Source organism: Eupeodes corollae, chromosome 2 (assembly GCF_945859685.1).
Source record: "Eupeodes corollae chromosome 2, idEupCoro1.1, whole genome shotgun sequence".
Lineage (NCBI taxonomy): Eukaryota > Metazoa > Arthropoda > Insecta > Diptera > Syrphidae > Eupeodes > Eupeodes corollae.
The window spans coordinates 44,201,681-44,229,199 of record NC_079148.1 but is presented as its reverse complement, the minus strand read 5'-3'; the positions used below and the strand labels follow the sequence as shown (position 1 = coordinate 44,229,199).

Here is a 27,519-nt window from a genome sequence, read left to right as displayed (position 1 = left end):
CAAATGTTTTTTATTCGTTAAAAAGAAAGCTAACATTTTTTTTAAAGATTTTATTTTATTTTCAAAACTTAATTATTCTTCAAATTAAATTAAAAGCGAATTATGTACATACAAACACTTCAAAGCTTGATTACGATTCCAGTACTAATGCCTCATATTGCTGCAATGCTAATTGAGCTATATTAATAGACGCACTAAAAAAAAACCAAAGGTCGGATTAATATTTTCAAAAATGTATCACTATAAAGATAAAGTTTCTTTGTGTTAAACATACCCGACTTGTTTCATGGAATCAACACTTGGAATCTTAACTCTCAATGATCCCGAAATATTAAGCCTTGTATTTGAACTCAGATTAACCGTATCAGGTGTTCCTAGAATGTTTGCTACTAAGACGTATGATTTACCTTTATAAGTTCTAGAATTCAAAACACCAATTACAAACGTTGTAGACGGAAAGGATTAAAACAAAACAAACCTCTTGATGACCAAAACACCATTACCAACCATACCATATTGAATGGTACCGAATTTCAAGACATCTGTTTTTCTCAGCTCAACCATTTGCTTATAGACATTCAAGTGACTCTTGGTATTTCGTTCGTTTTGAACGTTAACATCTACATAATTGGGATTGACTGGCAGCCATGTGTTGGGATTTGTTGAAAATCCTTATATGGAACGAAACATTTTTAACTTAAGTATGATTGCTTAATTTGGAATCCTTATCAAATATTACCAGCTGCTGTAGAAGTATCCCACTGGAATGGTGTTCTGGCTGGATCTCTTGTGAATTTTTGGAAAATTTGTGGATTTGAATTACAAGCTGCTGGATCTTTACTTTGTTCCCAAGTTATGTCACCATCAAGCATACCCAATTCTTCACCCTTTCCAGGAAATCAAAGTCGAACATGAGTATACGCTATTTCTATAATCCATACAAACCTACCATATAAGTTATACTGACTCCTGGAAGAATCATTTGAATCATATTCATGATGTCAATACGTTCCTTGCCATAACGACTTCCAACTCTTCTCTGATCGTGATTGCCCATCTAGGAAAATAGAGATTCTCTTGCTTTTCTGCTTCAACACAAATTGAACTTCTTTAAAACTTACCACCCAATTGGGAGTTTTCCCAGCTGGCATCTTATCAAGCCACATTTTTATGATCTCTGCATATCTTTTTGGTTCGGAATCCTTATTACCATTCAAAATAAACTGGAAGTTGAAAGGAATTTGGGCACCCTGAGTTGTTTTGTTGCCATAAAACTGCATAACATAGTCTAATCCCGAATAGGTTTCAATAAGCAACACTCTTGTATCGCCTCCATGAATCCTTTGATAATCGTCAAGAAGCTTTCGCCATTGATATACCATATCAACAGTTTCAGGCTGGTCTTGCGTATAGATGTGCCTAAGATATGAAGAGTCGTCCTTGTCGTCAGTGAAACCTGAGAGTGGCTCATCAGGATAGTTTCCATTTTCATCGGCTTTCACCTCAAAACACCATGGAACAGCATCAATACGGAAGCCAGCTACTCCACGATCTAGCCAGTAGGTGAGCACACGTTTCATTTGAGCCACAACCTCGGGATTACGATAATTTAAATCAGGCTGTTTGACAGCAAATTGATGCAGGTAGTACTGCTGGCGTTGTTCATTCCATTCCCAGGCACTTCCTCGAAAAGCTTGCAACTAAAAATTCAGACATAAGTAACAAAGAAAAAAGAACAATTATTCAATATTACCCAATTGTTTGGTGGTATTCGGTTTCCATTAGCATCCTTTTTACCATCGTGCCATACGTAGAAATCTTCATAACCTCTCTCCCGAGCAACCGACTTCTTGAACCAGACGTTCTCATCACTTGAATGATTGGGAACGAAATCTAAAATAACTTTAAGCCCCTTACTGTTTGCTTCTTTAATAAGTTCCGCGAAATCATCCAGGTTTCCATATTCGTCTTGTATGTCAAAAAAGTCAGCAATATCATATCCAAAATCAGCCATTGGAGACTTATAGATTGGTGAGAGCCATGTTGCTGTGACTCCGATTTCCTTGAGATAATCAAGTTTAGATGTGATACCTTTTAGATCACCAATACCATCACCATTTGAGTCCTTAAAAGAACGAGGATAGATTTGATAGAATTGAGCAGTTTCCCACCAATCTTTTTGGGGTGTGTTGGTAACGGTTGAAGGATTTTGACAGCCCAATACAACAGGACTCCATAGGCTAAGGATAATGCCACTAAGGGTTAAAAATAAAAACGACTTCATTGTGTTCAATTGCCAGCGATTGGACACAATTTGGAAAAAAATCAATCGAACTAGCAGCTTTTAAAAGATCTGATCTACCACTTCAGAGGCTTTTGTAAGTGGATACAAATATTTATCAGGGTTACGCGAAGATAAGCAAGGAAATTCGATAATGTACCTACTTGGGTTAGAATTGTGTAAAGAAAATATGATAAGAGAATTTAAAACAAAATATTTACCTTATTTTTGAAATCGATTATCAATTGAAAATGATCAAATGCCAACTTTGAGAGGGTATCTCCTGTTTTCTGAAGAGCATTTGAAATTTTATATCATAAACCTAATATCGAAAATAACGCTAGCGCCGCCGATAGAATTCTATTAGTGGTTTAGTTGTTATGGCTTGAGGGGTATATGTTATATTATTCTAGTTCACAGTGATTTTAGTTAAGTTTATTGATAAAATGGCAAGAAAATGGCAATGCGGCTGCCTTGAAAAGAAAATTCTAGATATCATCATATTTTTATTGTTTCAAATGCTCTTAATAACAAGTTGATAAGAATGGACATACCTTCTCTGTTTTTTCTTCTTTATCATTTAAATTATCAATAAAAAATAATGAAACACTCTGGCGTTAACCAGTTTCTTTATTTAATTAGTATTTATGCTATATTTAATTTTTTTTTTAAGGAAATCGAAGTTGAAGTTGAATTAACCGCAAACCATTATGGCCGTTTTGAGATGTTCCTCTGTCCCAATAATAATCCTCGTTATGAAGCTTCACAAGAATGTTTCGATCGGTATCCATTGTTTATTTCTGGTACTCGAGAACATCGTTTCCTCATACCTAGTGAAGCTAAGAAAAAGGACATCTTCCGTTATCGAGTAAGGCTACCAGCTTATGTCACATGCACACAATGTGTTTTACAATGGACTTATTATACTGGTAATATGTGGGGAACTTGTGCTAATGGTACCGAAGCGGTTGGTTGTGGACGTGCTGGTAAAATTTATTCATACAAACTTTAATTTATTAATAATTTTTGTAATTTGTTCATTCAATTTTATTTTAAGAAACCTTCCGAAATTGTGCTGATATTGCGATAGTCTCCAATACTGGAGGTGGTCTTCCACCGGCATTTGTTAATAACAAATCACCATATCTTCTTTATTACAAAGATTATCGTGCACCACTTGATAATAATGTTTTTCCACTCATTGTTCGGTAAGTAAAAGATATTTGTAAAGGTGAATTGAATTTTACGATAGCACTGAATGGCTTTTAAAAATATTAATTAATTTAATTTAAACTTTTAAATTTATATAATTTTAGAAGTAGCAATCGCCATTAGTCTTTTGCTGTAAAATGAGAAGCTTTAACATAAAAACGCACACATACAATATAAACACACACACTCACATAACAAAAATTAATAAAATATAGTATATGCACAAATTCATCACATTACTTATTGTTAAATGTAAATACATACACAAAATTTTTCAGCTTTTATTAAACTAAAAAAAGAACAGAATTTACAACAGCTTGTAATAAATTATACCTAATTGTTATATCATAGTTTTTGGCAGTTTTTTAGAATAATATTATACAATTTAAAATTGGTATTGGTGTTACAATTTAAGAAAAATTAATAAATATTTTATTTTTTAAAAGAAACATTCAAAAATAAACAGTGTTTTATTTAAAATGATTGGTGTTGGACAAAACAAAATTCTTAGTCTTATTTATCATACTTATTATAGTGGTTCAAGTATTTTTGTATCACAAGAAGGGGGCCGTTCAGATATTACGTAAGCAGATTTATTGCAATTATTTACCCCCCCCTATAAAGAATCTCTCAAAAAGTATAAACTAGAATTGAGAATAGCCAAAAGATCCTCATGGAGATCCTTCTGTAACTCAATAGAAGAATCCGCGGAGGCATCAAGGATAAGGAAGATTCTCTCCACAAGTCCAACCATGCCTAGTTGTCTTAAAAAATCAGATGGTAAATGGACTAACTCTTGCGAAGAAACGCTAAACCTGCTACTAGACACCCACTTCCCAGATAGCTCCCAATCCGTTAATACAACATACAGTCCTGTGTCGGGTATTAACTTAATTTTTCCTCAAGGTCTGGTTACAAAAGAAAAATTGACATGGGCTCTGAATAGTTTCAAACCTTACAAATCTCCAGGTCCAGATCAAATCATACCAGCTGAGCTACAATATACCATTGATATAACTTCGCCCATCATTGAGATGATCTTTAAAAGTTGTATAAATCTGGTCTATATACCTCGGCGCTGGAGAGATGTAAAGGTAGTTTTCATTCCCAAGGCGGGCAAATGCTCGCATGTCAACCCTAAGGACCTAAGACCTATTAGCCTATCATCTTTCATTCTCAAAACTCTGGAACGATTGATCGATATCCATATACGTAACAACATTGAGAAGAGACTATCAATGTCTCAGCATGCTTACTGCAAAGGGAAATCGGTAGAAACAGCCTTGCACACTCTGGTAAGAACTATCGAATACTCCCTAGATAAAAAGGAATACACTATGGTGGCCTTCTTGGATATTGAGGGCGCTTTCAACAACGTTGACACATCTGCTATTACTTCTGCTATGACGACCTTAAACGTCGAATACTCAATCTGTGAGTTGATTAATCTAATGCTAAAAAGCAGGATCATCAACTCCAGTTTGGGAGATTTTTGCACAAAAAGGTCTGTCAGTAGAGGCACTCCGCAAGGGGGTGTTCTGTCCCCTCTCCTGTGGAACATAGTGGCTAACCAACTACTAATATCCCTTGAGAGGGATGGCTACAGAGTGGTTGCGTATGCCGATGATGTTGCTATCGCTTTCACAGGGGAACATCCTAATACACTGAGAGACCTCCTCCAAAATGCACTCAATATGCTCACTAGATGGGCTGATAACTGCGGACTTAGTATTAATCCTCAAAAAACAGACCTCGTCCTTTTCACACGGAAATACAAGATCCCAGTAATTGTACCTCCTTCGATAAAAGGTATACCACTAATTTTTACCAATGAAGCCAAATACCTTGGTCTGATATTGGACAAAAAAATTAAGTTGGAAATCCAATATACAGGAAAGAGTTAAAAAAGCTACAGTAGCTCTTTTCCTTTGCAAGAAAGCTATAGGAAGCAAATGGGGTTTTCAACCTCGCATAACCTACTGGCTATACACATCGGTCATCCGACCAATACTTATGTACGGGGTTGCAGTATGGTGGACTGCACTGGAGAAAGTCACATACTGCGACATACTCAGCAGAGTTCAGCGCACTGCATGTCACTGCATAGCGGGGCATTGAGAACCACACCCTCAGCAGCGTTAGACAGTCTCCTCCATCTGACACCCCTCGACATCTTCAGTAAACAAGTGGCAGCTAGTACAGCGATAAGACTCGACGCCTCATATTAATGGACCAACAACAATGTGGGACACTCCATAATTTTGAACCTCTTTGGTTCTATACCAAAGTACATAGACTGCACTATACCTAAACCCCTATTTGGAAAAAACTTCCAGGTATCCATTCCATCCAGAGATGAATGGGAGGACAAAAAACTCCTGGATAACAAAAGTATTCATTTTTATACAGATGGATCTAAGACAAATGAGGGAGTTGGTGGTGGTGTGTACTCAGAAAAGCTTAATCTAAGCATCTCATTCCGCCTCCCTAATCATTGTAGCGTTTTTCAAGCGGAAATTTTGGCGACCAAAGAGGTTCTCTCCTGGCTAAGATAAAACGTGATATCAACTTCTGATATCCGCATCTTCTCTGACAGTCAAGCTGCTATCAAATCCCTTGACGGTGTCTCGACCAAATCTTTGACGGCCCTCGATTGTCGATCGTCTCTTATGGAGATGGCGCAGCAATTTAACATTCACCTCTGTTGGGTGCCGGGCCACAGAGACATCACAGGCAATTGTAGAGACGATGAACTCGCTAAAAATGGAACCGTCAAACCTATTTCACCTGAAAGGGAGAAGATAGGTATACCGATAGCTACATGTAAACTTATGCTAAAAGAAACAGCTTTTGTGATAGCAAATTCTAGGTGGCACAACTTATCAACATGCGCAGCCACAAAACTCTTATGGCCTTCACTGGACCTAAAGCGCTCTAAAGACTTGTTATCTTAAAGCAGACTTCATATTAGCTCCCTAATAGGTGTCCTTACAGGACACTGTCTTATAGGCAGACACGCAATACGACTTGGCGTAGCCTCAAATGACTTCTGTACGAGCTGCATGGACGAAGAAGAAGAGGAAACAATCTCTCATCTCTTATGCACCTGCCCTGCTCTTTCACTCAAACGCAAACTTCATCTGGGGGACTACTCTTTTGATAATCCCAGCGAACTAGCTAAAAAGGATATCAAATATCTTCTTCGCTGTATAAAAAGCTCAAAATGGTTCGACTAGTAGTAGTAATTCTCTAGATTCATGTGGTATCACAATGGGCCTTTCTCTTGGCCTAAGTGTGTGGATTATAAATCCGCAGCCACGTTAACCTAACCTAACCTAACCTACCCCCCCCATCCCACTTGTCAGCAAAAGTAAGCAAAGCTCTTACCCCCTCCCCCCATGCTTACGTAAACATTTTTCAATTAAAAATGTATTTTCTTTACATTATAATTATAATGTTATATTAATTATAATTTTAAAAATAAGAAAATAGATTTAGGATAGAGATTAGATTTTACTGATACAGTATTTAACATAGAGTAAGTGACAAAAATATTATAATCTTACGAACATAACAAACTTATTTTTAAATTTTTGGTACACATATTAAATCCAAATTAACAGTCTTCAGTCCATGAAACCCGGACCCATGATTTTAAGTTTTCGATGACATTGGATTGCTTGGATTGCTGCTCAGTGTTGTGAGTCTGCTCACTTTCATCCAATTTTGGAATGTCTACGTCGTTCTCATCAAGCCATTCAACATCATGGTGCTCTAAATTTTGAATAATGCACATCAGTTCATTAGCACGACGAGCAGCGACTTTACAGGTCTAACTTTTCTATCAGTGTGCGTGTTTACTTTTTTATGGATCTTCTCGATGTGACGATTTAGTGACACGTTTTGCATGTTCGACTTGATTGCCTCAATTTTACCGTCGGACAAAAATAATCGTAGGGCATTTTGCAGGAAATCTTTGAGTGAAGCACTTAAGCGTAGAGCTAAATTGACTGGAAGATCAAGAAATTGCCCTCCTTCATCCAAAACCAAGTCATCAACAGTTTGTTTTACTTTTACAGGTGGTGGAAGAAACTTGTTGTCTAGTGATCTGAATAGGCCACTTCTTGGACGACAGCATTCTGTATTTTCACATTTTACAATTTGAAACAAGTATTGGCTTTCACGCACATGTTCTGAATACCATTTAATGTCTGGAAAATCAGGAACATCTTGTTCACCTGCCCCAACATATTTTGCAGTAACATTATAGCCATCGATTTCCATTGAACTCCATACTTCAGCTAATACATTTCCTGCATATTCGAAATTAGATCTTTCTATATGTTCATCAATTGTAAAGCCACGTTCATCCAAATGAGACCCAAAAAGGTCATGAGGCAATATTAAACCAGCCAGTTCCCGACTAAGAGGAGCCATTCTGCGCTCTACTCTGTTATACGCACTTCTTCCAGGAGCATTGGTAGCTAAAAACAATGCATCGAGATCATATCGCTTAAAGTGTTGTATAGCAAACCCTATGACTTTTTGATAACGCGGATTTTTATCTGGCCCTCCATCAACCGTCATGATTACCACTGGTTTTACTAGTCCATGCTCAATTTTGGCTAATGGTCGAAACTCTTCAAGTTCGAGAAGCGTCTCGAAATCCTGAACATGAGTATTAGCAGTAGATGAACTATGCTTTCCACTTGGAATAGCGATGTATGTTGGTCCAGAATATCCAACGGCTTGAGGTTGTCCTAGCATACTTGAAGTGATTTTGATACCAGCATAAACAGATGGTATTAATTTATTTGTATTCAAAAATATAACTCAGTTGTCTTTATTCAAAAGACAAGTTGCATTTAGAGAAAACGTCCTTACACTTCAGAGAGTCGTCCAGAACTGACTAAAAAGTTCAAACTAATTGTAAATAAACACATGCAGTACTCTAAGGATAGAGTCCCAAAACTTATTAAAGAAAGAGTCCTTTGTATGACTCAAGTGTCCGAAGTCATAAAACAGAGTAAGGACTAGCTTTTCCTGTTTACAACCAAGTGTTGAGTCTCAAGCATAAATATCATATTTTAAAACTATAAAATAAAATAAAATAAACTAAAATAAAACAGAAATATCAACTAACTAAGATTCATTTTTGTTCAGAGAATCCAACACTTTCGATGACGTAATCATCATCTAGACTCCCCTACCCCCCATGTCATCCAAAATAAGCAAAACAAAGACCCCCCACCCCTCATAGTGCTTACGTAATACTTGAACGGCCCCAAGGGTACAAAATTCAAAAGATCTTTTATAGCATCACGATATCAAAAATGTTGAACAACTTAGAGTTTTGACAGTTGTTCAACCTTATACAAAATTCCATCGTAATCGAAAACTTTGACAAATACCAATAAAAAACTATTATCCAGTGACGATCGTAGTTAAAAATTAAAATTTTCTAATAGATAATAACATTTTTTAATATTTGGCGCCTATATCTTTTCGTCAAAGTTTCCATAACGATGGAACTCGTGACAGGATTGAATATTTCCTAGAATTTTATAGCTTTGGATATTGAATTGGTTATCAATATTTCGTCTAACAACATATATATTGATTTCTCTAACATTAACATTTAAAACTTTGGTGTCAAGCAAATGACAAAAATTAGATAAGTATTAAGAGCAAACAAAATTATAACTCAGAATTTGACTTAAGATTTCACTTCAAAACCACAATATTTACAAGACTTTAATGGACAGAATTTAAGGAAATTGATCTTGAAATAAAAAAAAATTAAGAGCAACTAAAAATTAATCATTTTTCTTAAATTTTGATTCTTAAGCTAAGTACACATTTTGGGAAGATCTTCCAATATTGGCAGATGTTTCGCAGAACATTAAAACCGATTTTCTATTAACTATGTTAGCAGCCAATTTAATCTGTCAGTGACAAAAAAAATTGGAGTCAATCGTCCGAAAATTTTCTATCAAATTTCGAATTCCTGCAATTGTATTGTACTTTTCAAAGAATTAGACGATTATCCACTAATTGAATATAAATTATGATCTTTTCCAACAACATTATCGAAATTTTAATTGCCAGAAAGTTTTTGACAGTCAACAACAACAAAAGAGTACAGGATTTGTATAGAATTTTAAAACTACAAAAGTCAAAATAAATAAGAAGTCAAGGTTTGGCAGAAGCACAATCATTGTGAACCTTTTCATTTGCTGTTTCATTATTAACTTCCCATTGGAAATTATTGTAATGGGTCCGATTTGTCAAATTGAAAATTTTGACATTTCTCGACGTTTCAAGGTCCCTAGAGTCGAAATAAAAGATTTTTATAAAGATGTCTGTGCGTGCGACTTCAAATTAATTTTGTTGTACAGATAATAAGGCAGTAAGATGCAGAAAGGGGTCTCAAGACAATTGCGTGGGTGGTTTTTTTTACCATAGCAGTTTGAAAAAAAGGTGAAAATTTTGGTTTACCCTAAATATCTTACGAACCAAAAACGCTAGAGACTTGAATTAAATCTTATATAACAAACTGTAATGTGATACCAAACAAGTATATTTTTTGGAAAAATTCATTTAATGTTTTTTTTTTATAAATCGGAAAAACTGAAAAAAAATTGTCACCTCCAAAATTTTAAGACAAAAATATAATTTCATCTCCAAAACAGTTTTGTGCAACGAAGAATAATGTTTTTGGCATCTGATAAAATTTTGAGAAAAATTGAGTCGACAGTTTTTTTTATAAAAAATAAAAATCAAAAAAAAACATTATTCAAAATTGGTAAAAATTGAACATCGGTTCAAATATCTTTTCAAAAACTTGAAATTTGGGCTTCAATCTTATTTTATTATATAAGAAATATTATTTTTAACATTCTGTAAAATTTTGAGAAAAATCGAATTGACAGTTTTTTACAAAAAATTAAAAACCCAAAAAAATTAACAAAAGTTGGTAAAAAATGATTTTCGACTCAAGTATCTTTTCAAAAAATTGAGATAATAGCTTCTTATTAATTTTTACTTATAAGAAATATTGTTTTCAACTTTAAGGCAAAGTTTGAGAAAAATCGAAATGACAGTTTTTTTTACAAAAAATAAAAACCTAAAAAAAATGTATAAAAGTTGGTAAAAATTGATTTTCGACTCAAATATCTTTTCAAAAATTTTAGTTATTGGCTTCAAACTAATTTTATCTTATAAGAAATATTTTTTTGAACATTCCATAAAATTTTGAATAAAATCGAATTAAAAGTTTTTTTTTACAAAAAATAAAACTCTGAAAAAGAAACAATACTAAAACTTGGTAAAAATTTACTTTCGATTCAAATAGCTTTTCAAAAATTAAAAATATTGGCTTCAAACTTATTTTATTTCACAGAAAATATTGTTTTCGATATTCATACATTTTTATATAAAAATCCAACAGGTCGTTTTTTCATAAAAAATAAAATCTACAAAAAATAGTCCGCAAATATGGTAAATACTGAAACGAGTACATATAGACAAACTTTTAAGCAAGACAAATCGACAGACGGGATGGGAAGTTATCAGTGTGGGTCGCATCCAACCCTCTTTTTGTTTTTCTTTTTCTACCAAAAAATTGTCTAATATTTAGAAAAAATTAACCAAACAAAAAAATGGTACTTGATAAAAAATTGTCAATTGTCACCTCATTGAATGCTTTTGGAAGTGTTCTGATAGTTTGATAGCCAATATTGTAAAAATTTTCAATACTCGGTACACGTTCTGTACCGATATCTTCCTGAATAAATACATTTCAATAAACTCTTACTGACGCGGGGGTGCGGTAAGAAAGCGGTATACTTCGGTGAAAGTATCAGTAATGCTTCAATATTTACAGCAAATTATTTTATTTGACATTGAAGTAAAATAAATATACAAAAATGCATTCTTGCACTATTCTCTGTCATATGCACTATTCTCTGTTATATGCCGACAAATGAGGAGACGAACATGGGATATAGAAGCCACAAGTGAGGTGCGTTGTTTTTTTTTTAGTTTGACGTTAAGGTTGGGATACTATTGGTTTAACAAGCTTTCGAGGAAGGGATCTTAGTACTCAGCCAGTATTAGAGCACTAAATGAGAACAGAAAACCGCTGAATCCTTTCCAGATTTAGCAGACCTTCAGAATAATTGTATGACAGCTTGTAGGATGGTTAACAATTATGATTTGAGATAATGTATTCACACTGATTGCGTTTAATCTCGTGTTGGACAGGATAAGTAGATTTTGAGATACCTTATTGAGATGCCATAAAAATAAGAACAATTTTCAGCAGTTCACAAAAAGCATACACACATTTAGGTTTCGAGGTCCAAACCTCTTGGAAACCAAAATTTTCAAAGCATATTTTTGATAATTCACCGGATGTCTACCAGAAAAAAAAGATACAAATTTTAGTTACATTTTCTGATTCCTTTAAATTTCATCCAAACTTTGAAGCAGATACCCACATATACCCGAAATTCGTAGAAACCCTACGATTAATTTTCTGAATACCCAGCTGTTTTGGATCAGTCGTTCTCTTGATCACAAAACTGCGTAAGTGTTCTCTGAGATTGCACGCAGCTTATTATATGCTGGGCATTTCATATTTCAAATAATTTAATAATTTGCCATTTTTAATTTCTAAACCCGTGTTCACATTGTTTTTTTTTTTTTGGAGAGTGCGACTCAAATTGACACTTCATCAATTTAACTCATTTAAACTCAATTTTAAAAAGAATTAAAACTTTCTCAAGTGGAAAGATTTTGTTTAAAATGTCTTATCGTTTATCATTCAGGATAATAGCATAAAAATCAAATAAGCTTAGCATATGTTTTTTCCCTATTTGAAGTGCTGACTAAAGAGAATAGTTGAGAAATACAATTATCAGTTGATAGTTGACTTGACACTTACAATAAAAGCGAACTCTCATCATAACCATAAAGTGGACAAATGGATGGTGAGACGTAAAAGGAGTCAAATATGTCAATTCTTTCAGTTCACAAATATTAAAAATAACAAATAGTGTTTCACTAAATTGAAGTCTCTATGACAAATCACTAACGTTACCTTATGTAAACCACCTACAAATGTGATTTAAAGAGAAATTAATCCCAAACCATTTTCGAAATTCAATTCGAGTGTTCGTTATCATTTTTTTATGAACATTTTTTATATCATACTCTATAGAAAAAACATGTCACTTATGTCAAGTGTCATTAGTTACGTTGAACAATATTAAAAAAAAAACTTGAAAAAAAATATAGATAAACATTTTAAATGCAATTCCAATGATATCTATCTTATTATTGATTCTTTATCACTGTCAATATCAATATTCATTGAATGAAGTGATTGAATTGAAAGTTGCGTCATTACTTTGAGTCCAAGTTATTTCAGTTAATATCAGTCAATTATTACCTAAAAAAACATTAGCTAAGCCAAAAAGACATACAAAATATACATGTTACATATATGAGGCTTAGACTAACATAATGAAATCCATTATTCGTATTCCTATTTTAATTTTTTCGAAAGAAAGAAAATGTGTGGATTTTTTTCACAATTCATTTTATCAAAAAAGCTACAATTAATAAAGTGCATCGTTTCATTTTCAAATATACTTATTTTATGCCTGAACTCACGATTTCAAGTCAGCACTACATCCCACTTTAAAAAAAAAAACAACTAATTTACAACAATAAAGTCTTCAACTAATGGCGTACCTAGTTTTCCCAATTTGACAAAGTGTAGAGCTAACTTGATATCAAATTAAAACTAAATGCATAACACTGATCGACGAAGTTACGTTTCTTTCTGTTGCAAAAAAAAAAGTGTTTTTTTTTTTTAAGAATTAAGATGTCTTCAGTTCGAATCTCGCCTTTAAATTTTTCTATCACATCAGGTTTTTAAACTATCTCCCTTTAAAATTCTAAAAACAACCAAAAACGTGTTTTCCTAAATTAAAACAACTTTAAAAAGTACAAATATTTCTCTTTTAGATAAATTTTAAAGCACTTTAGTACTTTACTTATTTAGTTTCTGGAAATTCTCATTAGTTATGAGTCTTTATTTGAATCTATATGAAGTTTCGAGAAAAACTTTAATAGTTTTGGAAAGTACGTTTTGGATTTTTAGTGCCGATTTCGAATTCAAACTCAAATTTAAACTAATTGCAAACGTTTTAAAATAAATGAATAATAAAATAAATAAAAACATTTTAAAAGCTTGAAATAAAAGAAATTTTTCGACAACCGATTCGTTAAAAGAAATTTACTTTCAAACCGATTTGCTTTTTTCCGTTGAAAATCATTTATATCTCAAAAACCTGGCGTGATTCATTAATTTTAAAATCGGATTTGAATTAAGGCCACCAAAACCCATTGGAAAGTTCAATTTAAGTGTCAATAAGAAAAAATTGTCGACCAATGTGATCAGTTTTTTAAATTTCGAAAAATGTAGTGTTATCTCGACCGTCGTCTAAAAAATCGTGTTATTTTTCATTGTTTGTTTATAGCTTCGAAGTGAAATGTAAAAGACAAATAGATTTATTTTTAAATCCAAATAAGGCTTAAACATTTACCTTTATTTGTTTTAAACTATTCAAAAAGAAGCTAAGACTACTAGTATAACACACATTTTCATCTTAGAGCTGAATTCTTTAAAATAGAAAATGATGGTTTCTAAAAATTCAGAACATCCTATTACCAATCATCAATATTTTTTCTTATCGGATCAGCATTACGATTGCTTCAATTTTTAAATGGCTTTATTTTTAAGATTTTTGTTAAGTCTATTTGAAGTTCATTTTTTTTTTTAGTGAAAGGTGTGTCATGGCAGTCAACGATTCAGAAGAAACGAAATTTCATTCTATATCTTAGATACAGACATTTTCACAATAACTAATAACTCAGAGTGTTGCTAACTAAACCACACAACAGTTGAAACCTCAAAATCGTTCTCCTATTTTGATTATGAAAACATTGAATCATTATTATAATTTACAAAAAAGCTTCTCATGCATCTACGAGTACTTCTAATGATGAATGATAATTTCCTTACTGCTGACAAACACATCATAACATTACAAAATAATATTATATACAAAAATTTAAATTGAATAGTTTTTTAATTCAATAAAGATGGTATGCTAAAATTGATTGATTTAAAAACAAATAACATCTGGATAAAAAATGGCACTTAAAACCACTAAAACTAATGTCAAATGAAGGAAACCTAAAAGAACGGTCTTGAGAAGGCTATTTTTGGCTGATACAAATTTCTTTTCTTGCAATGGTGTGCGGGAACGCTGTTGCTTGAATTTATTTCTATCACTAATTGTTCTACTTATGGCATTCTCCATCTCAACTGGCAGTTCTTTATTCAGGTCGTCATCTTTGAATATAAAATCTCCAGCTCCATCACCAACATCATTCATTTTGATTGCTGGAACACAATTAATTGTTTTGGAATTTTCCGGAATATAAGTCCCAGTCAATGTTTTTGGAGAGATATTGCATATGTTTGCGATGAAATGATTGAAAAACATTGGATCCTGTTCGATAAAATTGAATTTCAGTCGAGAATCCTTTGTTAAGGGTTTGAGCTTGCGAAGAAGAAACTCGGGATTGTATCGAAGTAAATCGAAGTTTGTCCGTTGCAGAGTGAAGTTGTCCAAATCAGTTGCAATGTAGAAATCTCTCTCGAGCTTGAGTTCGTTGATTGTTTGGTGACTAATCTTAAATTCTTGAACTAAACCAAGAATAGATTTAAATGCCATTGGAAACACCATAGACGAAGCAATAGTAACGAAATGTTTATAATATAAACACTGAGTTGAAAGTAAAGTTAACGGGGTTGATTTAATTGTTGTAGTTTCAGTTGATTTTTTTAGTGTTTCTTCAAGTTTTTGGCCTAACAATTTGAGAATTCGAATTTCGCTCTCAAGTGTTGGGACATTTTTGAAAAATACATCAAGTTCTTGCTTTGCCTTAGTTTTTGGAGTACAAGTCTTCTTTTCGATTGATTTTTGATCAGTAGCTAAAGGAACTTTATTTAAATTTATTTTTGTAATATTACTTTCCAATGGCTGTTCAGCTTTTGCAACTTTGAGAGTACTAACTTGGAAATCTTGATTCCTTTCACATCGAATCTTGTTTAGAGCGATCTTGATGACTCGCTCCTGTTCAGAGATTTCTTTAAGTTGCCCCAAAAGAATCTCCTTTAATAATTGATAGTCATCCCGTTTAAGCTTTTGATATCGCTCATCAGCTTTGACGATATCTCTTAACAATTCTACTTCACTCTTTTGCAACAGTTTATTTTGTGACGATTCCTCTCGCTCGAGTAACTCTTTAAAGTGTCGTAAATTGCTTTTTTTAGGGTGAAAAGATTCCGGTGGTAAATCATATTTTTCAAAATTCAAAGGTTCCTGAAAATCATATTCCAAACAATCCTCGAAGTCGGGATATTGACTACGAATAAAATTATCGAGTTCAGATTCATAGAAATGTTGTGGCAAATGATTTGGATTCATGTTTTCCAAATCAATTCCATCAATTATTGAAATTTCCTCTCTTGGAGTTGCATACAATGAAATTGCAGAATCAATTTTTTCGGTTAGAACATTTTTAGGATGACCATCGTTAGATTTTGGAGGGTTTTTCACTTGTGCATTTAATTTGGAATAGGCATTACCAATATCCCACTGACGTTTTCTGGACTTTTTTCCTGCCGTTGAAAGAGAAGAAGCCATTTTTGATTTCTGATCTTTGGTGTTAAACTTTAAATTTTTATGTTTGGTGGTATGTCTTGTTTCCGAATCCGAAACTAACTTTTTCTTTTCAAATACGGTTTCATCATTGGTTGATATTTTCCTTTTTGCATTTCGATCTAAAAGAGAAGGATCAAAATATGAAATTAACCCCTTAACAGATATGAAATTCAAACTACCTTTTTTATTGTCCGTTAAGTAAATATTTTCAGCTCTCACTATATTTATGGCATCAAATGAAATTTTCGATTGGCTTCCTGGCATTTCTTTAAAAATTCGAAAATATTTTATTTTTTGTATCAGAAAATTTTATTTTTTCGACGAAATTTGAAAATTTTTCACAAGAAAATTAAAATTTTGCTACGTTATTAAGTTGATTTAGATTTTGAAAAGTGTTTTGATTTAAAAAAAAAATAACATCGATATAATTTATTATTATATTTAATATTTCCAGAGACCAAATGTGTTTACCATCACCGGCATTCCGTGCACTTCCTGGTATGCGTGGTTGGTGTGAGAATAATTGCTTGAGGTATCCTCCAAATTGTCCCGAAAGCGCTTGTCATTGTCCGTAAGTATTATTTGGAAATCTTATGCTTATCCGATTCTGATACAGTTTTTAATTCCACTCTTTTTTTTCTTTAAAAGGCAAACTTGTGAAGCTATTGGTGAATTGGCGGGTCGCGAAGGTGCTGATACATATTGTTTGGATAATTGTCTTAATTTCCGATCAAAATGTCCTACAGATAGATGTCGCTGTTATTAGAAAAAAGTATTGAAATTGTCGACAAAATGCTTGCTAAATTAAATAGAAACAAATTTAAAGCTGTGCTAAGAGGTTACTGCCATACAAAATGTTGTATAAATATTTTTTCTTTAAGAAAATAAACAAATTGAATTAATTTGTTCTTTGGTTTTTTATTGGACAAACTTATTCTTGTAAGTCAACCACTTTTCCTTTGATTTTATCTATTCTAAAGTTTCCTATACTTGCATTTTTTAAATACATCATAAATGAGATGGAGATTATAAGCCTCATATAAAATTCACCACGTACTTATGATTTATACCAAAACTTACTTAAGAAACTACCTTCACACTATTCAGGTTCCAACTTTCGATATTAATTCTTCCCTCCCAGTCCATCAGGAATTAGAATACCTTATAATTTATCCTGTTCAAAACTAAGTTGTTTAGAAGATGCAATGTATGTATAAACTTTACCTACTTCCAATTTTATTTTTTATAAATAAAACAAAAAAATGTACTCTAGTAACACAAAAAACAAAGTACTTTACTTTTTGTGAACAAAAAAATAAATAAATTAAATCATTTGTCACAACTAAATTTTTACATAAATTTTACTAAAAATCTTCTGTTAAAATATCATGGAACTCCCTCTTCAAACTCCAGTTGATATCTATCAAATACATCGAACACCTTATTTCAAAAGAATCCATCGAAACGACTCAGATCAATTCGAACGATTGAAAAAAGCTTATGAGAGTATACGAAATTTTGATGAGAAGCCACTACAAGCTCAGATCAATAAAGTTCGTCTTGAAAAATTAGTGCAACGTATTAATAAATCGATACCAAAAACAAAACTAGGCCCTGAAAATAGACTAAATCGTCCAAGACCGAAGAGCAATGATGAAATCCGTTGTGAAAAAATAGTTAAATCACGACAAATGGGTATTGAATATTCACGTCAAAATTTCAATTCTACCACCAGATTGATCAAGCCAAAATACGTCGATCCAAAAGAAGATTTGGTTAAGAAAAAATTAAAACTTAATCGTCGTTTGGATTATGGTAATAAGAAATCAGAGATTAATCGATCTAAGATTCAACGCAGTCAAGGATTTATCTTATCCGAAGCCAAAGAGTTTGGTACTTTCTCATCTGAAGCTCCAACATCAGAAGTAAGGGAAAAACTTAGGAAATTACTTGTGCATTATATTTTCGAAAACAATCCAAATTCGGAAGTTTTAAATTTATTTGCAGAAATTGCAAAAACAAAAAATCATTTATATTGGGATTTAATGGGAGCTATGAAGAAGCAACAGCAATACATAAAACGTTATGGCAAACTCACCAAATTTTTGTCTAAATTTTCTATGATGAATCACAACGAAAAACATTACTCAAGTCACGAAGAAGTTTTTCAATCAAAAACAAATATTCGATCGTGTGGTTCGGAGATCTTAATAAAAACTTATAGATATTCAGATAATGATGAAACCTTGCCTCTCCCATCTGAATCGTTTTTGAAAATTCCAAATGATTTGCCTGATGATTACGTTGCCTCAAAAAATGAATCGTTTACAAGAGACGACAGAGTTGATCATTTTGCAGAGGAAATGAACGAAGACAATTATCTAGTAGAACATTTTAAGATAACAATGGAAAATCTTACAACGAATATAGAACGAGTAGTTCTGGAGAGAAACGCTAATGTGTGCCCTAAATTTGGAGAAATAATTCGGGAAACCGTTCGAAAGGAATCTGCTCTTATGCTCACAAACCTCGAGAATGCTATGAAGAATTAAATTTAGTTATTTATTTATAAACTCTCTTAATAGATGTCTATTTTTCTATTTCAAAAAGAAAGGAATAAATGTTTTTGCTTAATAAAAACTTAATTTTTTGGAAAAGAAAAATATACTTGTATTAAGTTTTTTGAAAAAATATATATATTTTTTTGAAACTACTTGGTCATTGTTATATTTTTACTCCCTTATAGTGTCATACAATAATTTTAGAAAGCCAGCGTTCAGAGGCGACAAAAAACGTTCATTCAGATTTGTTATACATTTTTAGGTTCTCACTACATATGGGAACACTCGCTTCCAAACACTTAGTGTATCAACCTACTAGAGAGTAAACAATAATCCTCAACTACTCGTTTAGTTGCTTTATAAAGTAGTTTTTAATTTTGGATACACCAAACAAATCGTTTTTCCAGCAAAGTCTATTGGCTCTGGGTTCCCATGCCTACTTCTATTTCAGGAAAGTTTTAAATTCGCTGCACTTTTTCTCAGAAACGTTGGCACTACGTGCTGAAAAACCAACTTTTCTGTTATTACTTTTATTATGACTCCTTTCCTTTCCTACCGAAAATAATCTCCCAGCTCCTGGTAAATAAACTGAGTATAAAATTGTGAAGTTTAATACAAAGCTAGATATGCTTTTGAGTTTTTCTTGTCTGAAGGATTACTTTGTTCCTAGAGAAGGACATAAGAATACTTTTAAAATTGGAAAAATAAAAAAAACATGAAAGCTCACACTATCATTGCACAAATCTTAACTTCATATTAAAATCGTCTATGCTTGGTCTCCACTCCATATTTTTAAGATAGATACATTCCTATCTTACTGGTAGGACCCAATTCATGAAGATAGATAGATTTGTTTCGAGATGCATAAAGGTAACCTCGGGCGTCCATCTAGGAAGCCAAATTTATTAATTTCTTTTTAATCTGTTCATCAATGATATTCCGGAAATTTGGCAATCTTCCAGGTATCTTTTATATGCTAATGATGTAAAGATTTTTAGAACTATACATTCTGTGGCTGAATGCCACCAACTAAAAGACGATTTGTGTGAACTGTTAGGGTGCGATAAAAATCTTCTTTTTTTAAATGTTGCCAAATGTCAAAGTTTTACGTGATCAAAGAAAATTGCACCCATTGTTCTTGATTATACTATCATTAATATTGTATTAGACAAAATAACTCTGAAGGATTTACTAGTTATATTAGATCGGAAGTAATCACATAATAAAGTCAATAAAGCATATAAAATGTTAAGTTTTGAGTTCTTCGACCCATCTGCTCTTCAATACGGTATTTGTAAGATCAACCCTTGAATGCTGTTACGTGGTTTGAAATCCTTACTGTGTTAATCATTCTTTGAGGATTGAAAGATGATTGAGATTTTTTTTTAAGCTAAATAAATTGGAACATTGATATGCCTGATTATAATGTAAGATGTTTACTTTTTTGGATTCTTCAATTATGATAATAAATGATTTAATTAATGGCCACATTATTTGTCCTGTATTGCTAGAGCAAATAAACTTTTATTTTCCCAACAGAGGCATCCTAGTGGACTTCCATTTTCGGTCAAATTTTTAAATTAGAAATTATGTTATTATTACAATAATGTTTTCTTCATATACCTTGTTTTTATTATTTACCTTTATTATATTAATAATTCTGAATAATCTAAAAGAAAATTTTTACTTAAATTAATAAACTAAACTAAACAATTTTGATTTTAATTGTATAGATATACTTGTACTCTCTTTCGGAAAATACCCCATTTACTTTGGGCAAAACTAACTTCATCGATTCATTCGCTTTTCTTATTGACTTATTACCCATATTTGTTGCTTGTTAAATAAAACATTTTTTTTTTAAATTTATATTCAACGTAAAAATATATTTGTTGTTCCTTTAAACTGTTCGCTTTATACAAAATAGAGAAAATAAAGTATAAGACAAAAAAATCATTTAAGGACTAAATATACATTAAATTTAATTTAATTATTTTTTTTTTAATATTAACAAAACAAATTTATTTTAATAGTATGTATGTATTTATAAAATAAATGTATGACATAATAAGTATTATTTAAACTTCCATATCCGAAAAGGAAATGAGAATATAGCAAAAACAAACAAAAAAAAAACGCAATAAAAATACATGCACTCTTTTTGTTATCAAATAAAATGTATTGTTTATAATTAAATGCTAAATGTACATGAAGATATCAAACTTTGAAACGAGACTTACAAAAATGAGACTACTAAGAGATTTGTTCTACATTTGTATAAATTTAAGAAATAGAAATAACGATGAAAATAATTATAATAATAATTAATCAAGACAATTTTCTTTTCTCAAAATGTTCCTGTTTTCTTTTTTAATGAAACAAAAATAATTTAATTAAGATTTGAAAAGTGCTTTTGATAATTTTGTGTTGTTGTTGTTTAAATAATAATATTAAGATTACTACACTGCAATGCTAGCTATCACAAGAGGGGGTGTACGCGATGTAGTGGCCTAAGGGACAACATTGGTGTTGTTGGTGTGAATAAATTTGTGTTGCCTGCAACTACGATCTCTAAATGCTGGGAAGGGTTTTCTCTTTTTTTTGTTTTCTATTAAATTTGTGCGGAAGTTATTTATTTGTTGTTTTAATCTGTTAACAATAATTCAATCGGTTCCACACGAAAAAAAATATACTAGTTAACTTCATTCAGTCCAAAGATTTTTAATATCGAATTCCATATTGGCTAAGATTCTAAAACAGGAACTTTTTCTTTTTCTTCTTGGGTTTTTGTTTTTCAGTGCCAAGTTCGGATTCATCGGCATCCTTTAATGAAGAATATACAAATTAATAAAAAAATATAAATTAGATTATATTGTGAAAAAGTTTACCTTATCTGCATCAAGCTTTTTGCTTTTACCAAATTTTTTACTCTCTTTTTGTTTCTTCTTTTCCTTTTTAGAGAGTTTACTCAAAGTATTGCGATTGGACTCTTCTTCGCGTTTCGCCGAATGCAGTTCTAGTCTCTGTTTGATGCTCTGAAAACAAAAACAAAAAAGTAAGTAATTGATTAAGAAATACGGTAAGGAAATTTCCATACAAAATCTAAGCAGAAATAGATCTCACCCGATAAAATCATAAAATTTGTATTTCTTGAATGTAAACACTTTACAAAAATACGATTCGAAAGGTTTAAAGGAAAGAATTTAAAGAATTAACCTCTTGATCTAGAAAAGGGTAACACATAATAAAGAAAAATAACCTTCAAGACTTTTTCATGAAACTCATAAAACTGTTTTTATGACAGAACACTTTCCAGGAAGATTAAGTTTACGCAATACTAGAGAAACTCGATTTTCATCGTTCTTGTGTTGCTTAAAATCTACAAACAAAATTCCCTGCCCTTGCAATCAGGTTACGATATAGAAGAAGTACAAGTTGAGTGAACTTGAACTTGTACTACAAGCTTTGTAGCTGCATTTAATTATGTTGAAACAGTAGGGTACAAAAATGTGTTATTTACTTTCATTAGACCAAGATTTAAAAGTAAGATAGTTTAAATATACTGGGACATTCGTTTTTTCGGTTTCGAAAATAAAGCTAAATAAAAAGCAACTTAGTTTCAATGAAATTTTATTTCACTTTAAAGTTTTGACTTAACCATTAAATGTGAAAAACAATTTCAATAACATCGCAGCCTCAGGAAAATTTTTAAATTTTTAACTGTGATTCTTTTGAAGTAGTTTTTAACCACACATGCTGGATTGAAATTTTGGCTACAATTTGATTATTGTTGGTTTTTAATGCGCATAGAGTTCAGGGATTATTCGAGCTGTTACGCAGCCCCACATTAAACAAATCTAAAGTTGTCAAATCATATAATTTTGGTGTCCAAATCAAATAAAAGTGTCGCCAAAACGTGAAATCACGCGACCGGGAAACTACTTTTTTAATATAGCAACAATTGATCGTATTGTGTGGCTTAGTGTCCCGTCTTTTTGGAACTACATACCGTCCAAGTCATGATCTTTATGAACTCCGGATAAATTTTCACATTAGCGACACTTGTACTTGCAGCTTAATTTGATTGACTTAGCGTGCATTTCGTTGACGATAACAATTAAAGTTTCCATTCTATTCAAATTTTCGATTGTGAGGACCCATAAGCAATGCTTTTGTTATAATTTGTAATAATTTTAACGCGTTGTTCGATTGTTAAGGGTTTTGCACATGAAAGCGAATAACGAATGAACGAACAAACATGATTTTACACATTTCAAAAAGTCAATTTCCAACAAAAACACATTTAAATTATAAGAAACCAATTGGCAATAATGTTAGATAATAAAATAAGCATTTTGTTCTCTAAAATAAGAAAATTTTATAAAAACAATTTGGTAGTAAGGTATTGCACTGAGGTTGCTACGAGCCCCAAAATTATACCACTCTTGTTTTGTTTTTTTTGTGAAAGATCATGGCTGAGGAAAATATAGAGAAAAGGGTAATTCAATTCGTCGCTGTGTGCGAATAGAAATAAAGCACATGTAAAAGAAAAGAAAAAATATGCGAACATCCACAGTTCGCAGTTCATAGCTTATGTGCAATATGCTTTAAGCGATCTATTTTCCTAAATATGTCTGCAACCCTTCAACTGATATCATGACCCTTCACATGACAGCTGAGTTTGACAGCGGTCTAGCTTGAAATCACGTAATAAATTGCCCTTTATTCGGAGTCGTTTAAAGATGGTGCATTCATTCTATACTAACTCAAAACTTTCTAAATACAAAGCTAGAAGCTTTTCGAATGTGACACAGAAGCGTCTCAGGTTGATCATTAAAAACCGTTCCTTTTGTTTGCGCTCTTAATACACTTCTTTATGGAATATGACTTTTCTTGATGTAAGGCACCGACCATATATTCCATCAAAAATGATGCTTACTATCGGTGATCAATCAATAATGATTTTTTATTTAGCCTCTTGACAATTACTCCAATTAGGAGTTCAGATTCGGCATACAAATTGTAGGTCCCCTCCATCCAAGGCATTACTCACTAAGTCACTAGACCCTTGTACTCTACGAGGTGTTACGCCATCTAATTTATTATTTGCTTATCGGTTATCAATAAATGTGGAATGTCAATCCTTAAAGAGATATTTTAAGACATTTTATTTGTATTAACATAAAATAAAATAATCCAAATCATTTCAAGTCTAAGTTTAGAAAAGAATTTAAAGTAACATTGAAAATCGCTGGAGACTCATAATTTCAGGGTCAATGTGTTTACTTCTGATCATTATCTTAAATCGGTTTGTAAATCTTCACAAGCTTCATAAATTTCCATTTACAAATAATTTTAAAAATAAATTTCATTGAAAAACTTACCAAATCCTCCTCTGCTTCCCGCAGTCGGTCCATTTCAAGACACTCGACAACTTCATTACGTAGCTGTACGACCTCCACCATTCTTGCGATTAATGCCTCTTCGCGTGCTTTATCCGTATCGGTCTTGTTTCTCTCTGGCTGTGCCATCAAAACACGAATTTCATATTCCAAATCAGCTTGTTCTTGTTCCAAACGATGTTGACGACGTCTAAATTTCCAAAAACAAAAATCAAAATTTAAAATCCAATTTAAAACCTAAAACAACAACAATAACTTACAAATACATAAGCTCTGCTTGCCGCCGAAACAATTCGTTCTTCTCATTGACCAACTCAAATAACTGCAATATCAAATCTTCGACTTCTTTAGAATTTTGTGGATGTCCAGATGAATCGGTTGTTTCTTCTGCACCTGCATTCAATTCACCATTTTTGCCCTCGCACCTATCACGAATCATTTTCTCCAATATGACACCCTGTTTCTCCAGACCCTGTTGTTGGACTTCAATGATATCCAATTCATGACGAATCTCCTGCAGTGGGAGCATTTGTAAGACTTTTCTTTGTGGGATTGGCAGCGCCGGCGCTGGACCTTTACGTCGCTTCCACTTCCCATGCGATGATTTATTATAGAGCGGATCGGTGTCTTCTGCACCGGATGACACTTGACTCTGGCGATTGCGGTTCTGTGCCTCTTTGTTGTCTTTCATTTTCTCCAACTGCCGATCGTGGGAAACAACGATGGGTGATTCATCGTGGGTTGGTGTCGTCACGATATTTTTGGGAATGATTGTCCGTCGATAGACAACATTGTCCTCCTCCTTTTGCTTAACCAAACTATCGTTGGCGTCCGCAAGTAAACTTATGTCCAACGGAATCAATTTTTGGACTATATTCTTAGGTTCTATGTATTCATCTGATTGATGATGATGTTTTTCTTCGTCGCTGGCATCGTGCGCCAAGCGATTACCCTCCAACAAAGCTTTCTCTTCGTCGGATAACTTATCAAGATCACTCTGCAGAGGGTAATTAAGCGAGTTTTTTGAACCGGTCAATTGGTCTACTTTCGATGTTAAGACTACAGCTGGATCTAGCAGTCTTGCAGGCTTCGGAGGCGCTGGTGCCGGACGTTTCTTGCGACGCTGATTGGGCGTAGCTGAATTACTCGAACTGGGCGATGACTTTTTGCTATCGAGCGTTTCTGTGGACGGGAACAGTTCCTTGACGGGCAAGGGTGGAGCTGGTGCTCTATGTTGCTTCCTTGAACGAATTGTTCCAGTGGACGAAGTCAGCGAGATATTCGATCCTCGGACACCTGAATTTCTTTGCAGGCTATACGGAGTACTGCCCAGCGACGAATTGCTTCCATAGAAGTCATCTAAATTGTTCAACGGCGATACATGTTGGTTAGATGTTGAGTGTTTGCCGCTTAGACGTGGTGTCGCCTCAGGTGTCTGATTCTGTGACTGTGATCTAAGTTTATGGGGTGGAATATATTTGTATTTTAGCATTTTCGATACAAAAATGGGGATATATTCATTTTAATCAATGGGGTCAAACATTCAAAACAAGCACGCGCTCACTCGTCAACTCAACAATAATAATAGGTACGTAACAGAGGTTGATGTCCGCCCTAAAGAAATTATAACTTTGTATCAAACCGGATTAGGGAAGCAACAGAAATAGATGGACTTGGACACTAATCAAGCGGAAATAATAACTGTTCTAAGAAATGTTCGTTTAATTCACAAATCACGTTTTGTTTTTTCAACTTTCCCTCTGCTCTGCTTGCTTATAAACTGCACAAGCCAGGCACACACCGCTTATTTCAATTCAACTCACTCGAAGTCTTAAGTCGCGCAAACACCAAATGGAACGCGAAGGCAACAACTTTACAGAACAACAATAATAATTATACTAAGTCAAAAAGCCACTTCTCTGATTTAATTCTCAGATTTTTGTGCAGTTTGGATTTGGATTTAAAGAGACACAACACAAGACAACCGTGCAGCAGTTGAGTGATTATGAGACAATGATAGGCGGAAGAAAAGTAACGCGCAACGCAAATCTTACAGAAGAAAAATAAGAAATTGAAAAGACCTCAGTGCGGTTCGGTAGTCGTTTTAAGACTGTGTGGACGGACTGTGGAGGAAGAATAGGCGCAGCTATCCACCCAATTGACAGCACCAACAAAGCCGCCACCAGTTTAACAACAATAAAAATGACACATAAAACGGCCAACAACAATAATAAAAAATACACCGCTACCGCACCACACCGTAGCGAAGCGTAGAGCGCCGCCACCAATTGCACGAGACAATAACAACAATAGAGGGCTTCTTCCACAATAAGGTTGCAGAAGAGCAACTCTGTTGGGTTTTTACTTACACAGAAGCATAGGAGGGAGCTCTGAGCTCCTATCCACTACTAGGCAGTAGATATACTCTAATGTTAGATGTGGTCTGATCCGACTAGATGAATAGGTTGCTTAACTGTTTGCATTTTAATAGCCACACCAAACCACTTCCCATAGAGTGTGTGGTTTGGTACGACGAATACGACGATGGTGAAGAGAAGAGTGGTAAATGGTGTTGTCAGTGTCATCCTATGCTGCAAGAGGTCTCAAAAAGCAGCTACACTGCCCAGTTTTGCACTCATTCAGCGTTAACATTTGCATTTTATTGTACAATTTCGAATCAGAGAACTCGTTTTTAATAGAAATTGATTTATTGACCCCCTAAAAAAAAATAGATGTGTCATTCTAGTATTCATCTAAAGCCCTAAAGGTGAAAGGTGTTTGGACCCTGGTGTTAATTTCATAACCAGATGGGCGTCATAAATAATTGTAACATTGCGCTCTAAGTCACTTAATGGACCATTTAAAGATCTGTGTGCATATTTAAAAAAAAAAAAAAACTCGTGTTGGAGGTTAAGGTTACTCGATATTATATCGAATCAACTAATAACTGCATGGTTGTTATGGACTTTGAGTGTGGAGAGATCACTTTGCTGACAGCAATAATTATTATTCATTTATATGAAATACATTATGTATATTAGCATCATAGATGCGAGTTAGGAATAAATAATTACATGTAAATGCAATTCAGAGCAATAATAATAATAATGATAATTAACAGGTATTGAAGTGGAACTCGAGCGATTTATGAATCTGGTTTCTGGATGTTTTTTTTGTAAATCTTTATGCAACATTTGTTTATGGGGTTTTGATCTACAAACTAATGAAGCGGGAAAATTTTAACTTTTTAGTATAAA

General features: G+C 33.1%; 5 protein-coding genes across 8 annotated transcripts in view; 2 read left to right on the top strand and 3 right to left on the bottom strand.

Annotated features, from left to right (window-relative positions):
* The window catches only part of LOC129945425 (uncharacterized), a 114,552-nt gene extending 97,351 nt beyond the window's left edge, over window positions 1-17,201 (top strand). Inside the window, exons 5-8 of the mRNA XM_056055178.1 lie at window positions 2,955-3,267; window positions 3,339-3,489; window positions 16,754-16,870; window positions 16,948-17,201. Coding sequence (XP_055911153.1) covers window positions 2,955-3,267; window positions 3,339-3,489; window positions 16,754-16,870; window positions 16,948-17,065 — 699 coding nt within the window. The 3' untranslated portion in view covers window positions 17,066-17,201. The remainder of the gene's footprint in view (window positions 1-2,954; window positions 3,268-3,338; window positions 3,490-16,753; window positions 16,871-16,947) is intronic.
* LOC129945424 (maltase A3) lies at window positions 36-2,328 on the bottom strand. The gene is made up of 7 exons (XM_056055177.1): window positions 1,754-2,328; window positions 1,122-1,700; window positions 950-1,057; window positions 740-887; window positions 479-671; window positions 275-418; window positions 36-194 (listed from the first exon to the last, which is right to left on the bottom strand). The coding sequence occupies exons 1-7, from the start codon at window positions 2,282-2,284 to the stop codon at window positions 131-133; spliced, it is 1,767 nt and encodes a 588-aa protein (XP_055911152.1). The 5' UTR covers window positions 2,285-2,328; the 3' UTR covers window positions 36-130.
* Window positions 14,637-16,699, bottom strand: LOC129945423 (uncharacterized). The gene is made up of 2 exons (XM_056055176.1): window positions 16,479-16,699; window positions 14,637-16,418 (listed from the first exon to the last, which is right to left on the bottom strand). Exons 1-2 carry the CDS (start codon window positions 16,561-16,563, stop codon window positions 14,692-14,694), a joined length of 1,812 nt encoding a protein of 603 aa, XP_055911151.1. The 5' UTR covers window positions 16,564-16,699; the 3' UTR covers window positions 14,637-14,691.
* A 388-nt stretch (window positions 17,202-17,589) lies between the features above and the next one.
* Window positions 17,590-19,012, top strand: LOC129946125 (uncharacterized). Of its 2 annotated transcripts, XM_056056171.1 has the most exons (2): window positions 17,590-18,224; window positions 18,307-18,479. In XM_056056171.1, the coding sequence occupies exons 1-2, from the start codon at window positions 17,688-17,690 to the stop codon at window positions 18,343-18,345; spliced, it is 576 nt and encodes a 191-aa protein (XP_055912146.1). In that variant the 5' UTR covers window positions 17,590-17,687; the 3' UTR covers window positions 18,346-18,479. The 2 variants fall into 2 exon arrangements, with proteins under 2 accessions (XP_055912146.1, XP_055912145.1); XM_056056170.1 differs by having other exon boundaries at window positions 17,591-19,012.
* A 2,553-nt stretch (window positions 19,013-21,565) lies between these two features.
* The window catches only part of LOC129946124 (MICAL-like protein 1), a 203,191-nt gene continuing 197,237 nt past the window's right edge, over window positions 21,566-27,519 (bottom strand). For all 3 annotated transcript variants that reach the window (XM_056056167.1, XM_056056168.1, XM_056056169.1), the window contains 4 exons: window positions 24,523-25,716; window positions 24,245-24,452; window positions 21,749-21,895; window positions 21,566-21,683 (listed from right to left, as the gene is read on the bottom strand). In XM_056056167.1, the coding sequence (XP_055912142.1) occupies window positions 21,612-21,683; window positions 21,749-21,895; window positions 24,245-24,452; window positions 24,523-25,716 (1,621 nt within the window). In that variant the 3' untranslated portion in view covers window positions 21,566-21,611. The remainder of the gene's footprint in view (window positions 21,684-21,748; window positions 21,896-24,244; window positions 24,453-24,522; window positions 25,717-27,519) is intronic.

Coding starts and splice junctions, on each gene's coding strand:
- LOC129946125 (XM_056056170.1), top strand. CDS start 17,688: ATGGAACTCCCTCTTCAAACTCCAGTTGATATCTATCAAATACATCGA.
- LOC129945423 (XM_056055176.1), bottom strand. CDS start 16,563: ATGCCAGGAAGCCAATCGAAAATTTCATTTGATGCCATAAATATAGTG. Junction 16,419..16,478: donor CTTAACGGACAATAAAAAAG/GTAGTTTGAATT, acceptor CTTCTCTTTTAG/ATCGAAATGCAAAAAGGAAA.
- LOC129945424 (XM_056055177.1), bottom strand. CDS start 2,284: ATGAAGTCGTTTTTATTTTTAACCCTTAGTGGCATTATCCTTAGCCTA. Junction 1,058..1,121: donor GGAAAACTCCCAATTGGGTG/GTAAGTTTTAAA, acceptor CTATTTTCCTAG/ATGGGCAATCACGATCAGAG. Junction 888..949: donor GAGTCAGTATAACTTATATG/GTAGGTTTGTAT, acceptor TTTCCTGGAAAG/GGTGAAGAATTGGGTATGCT.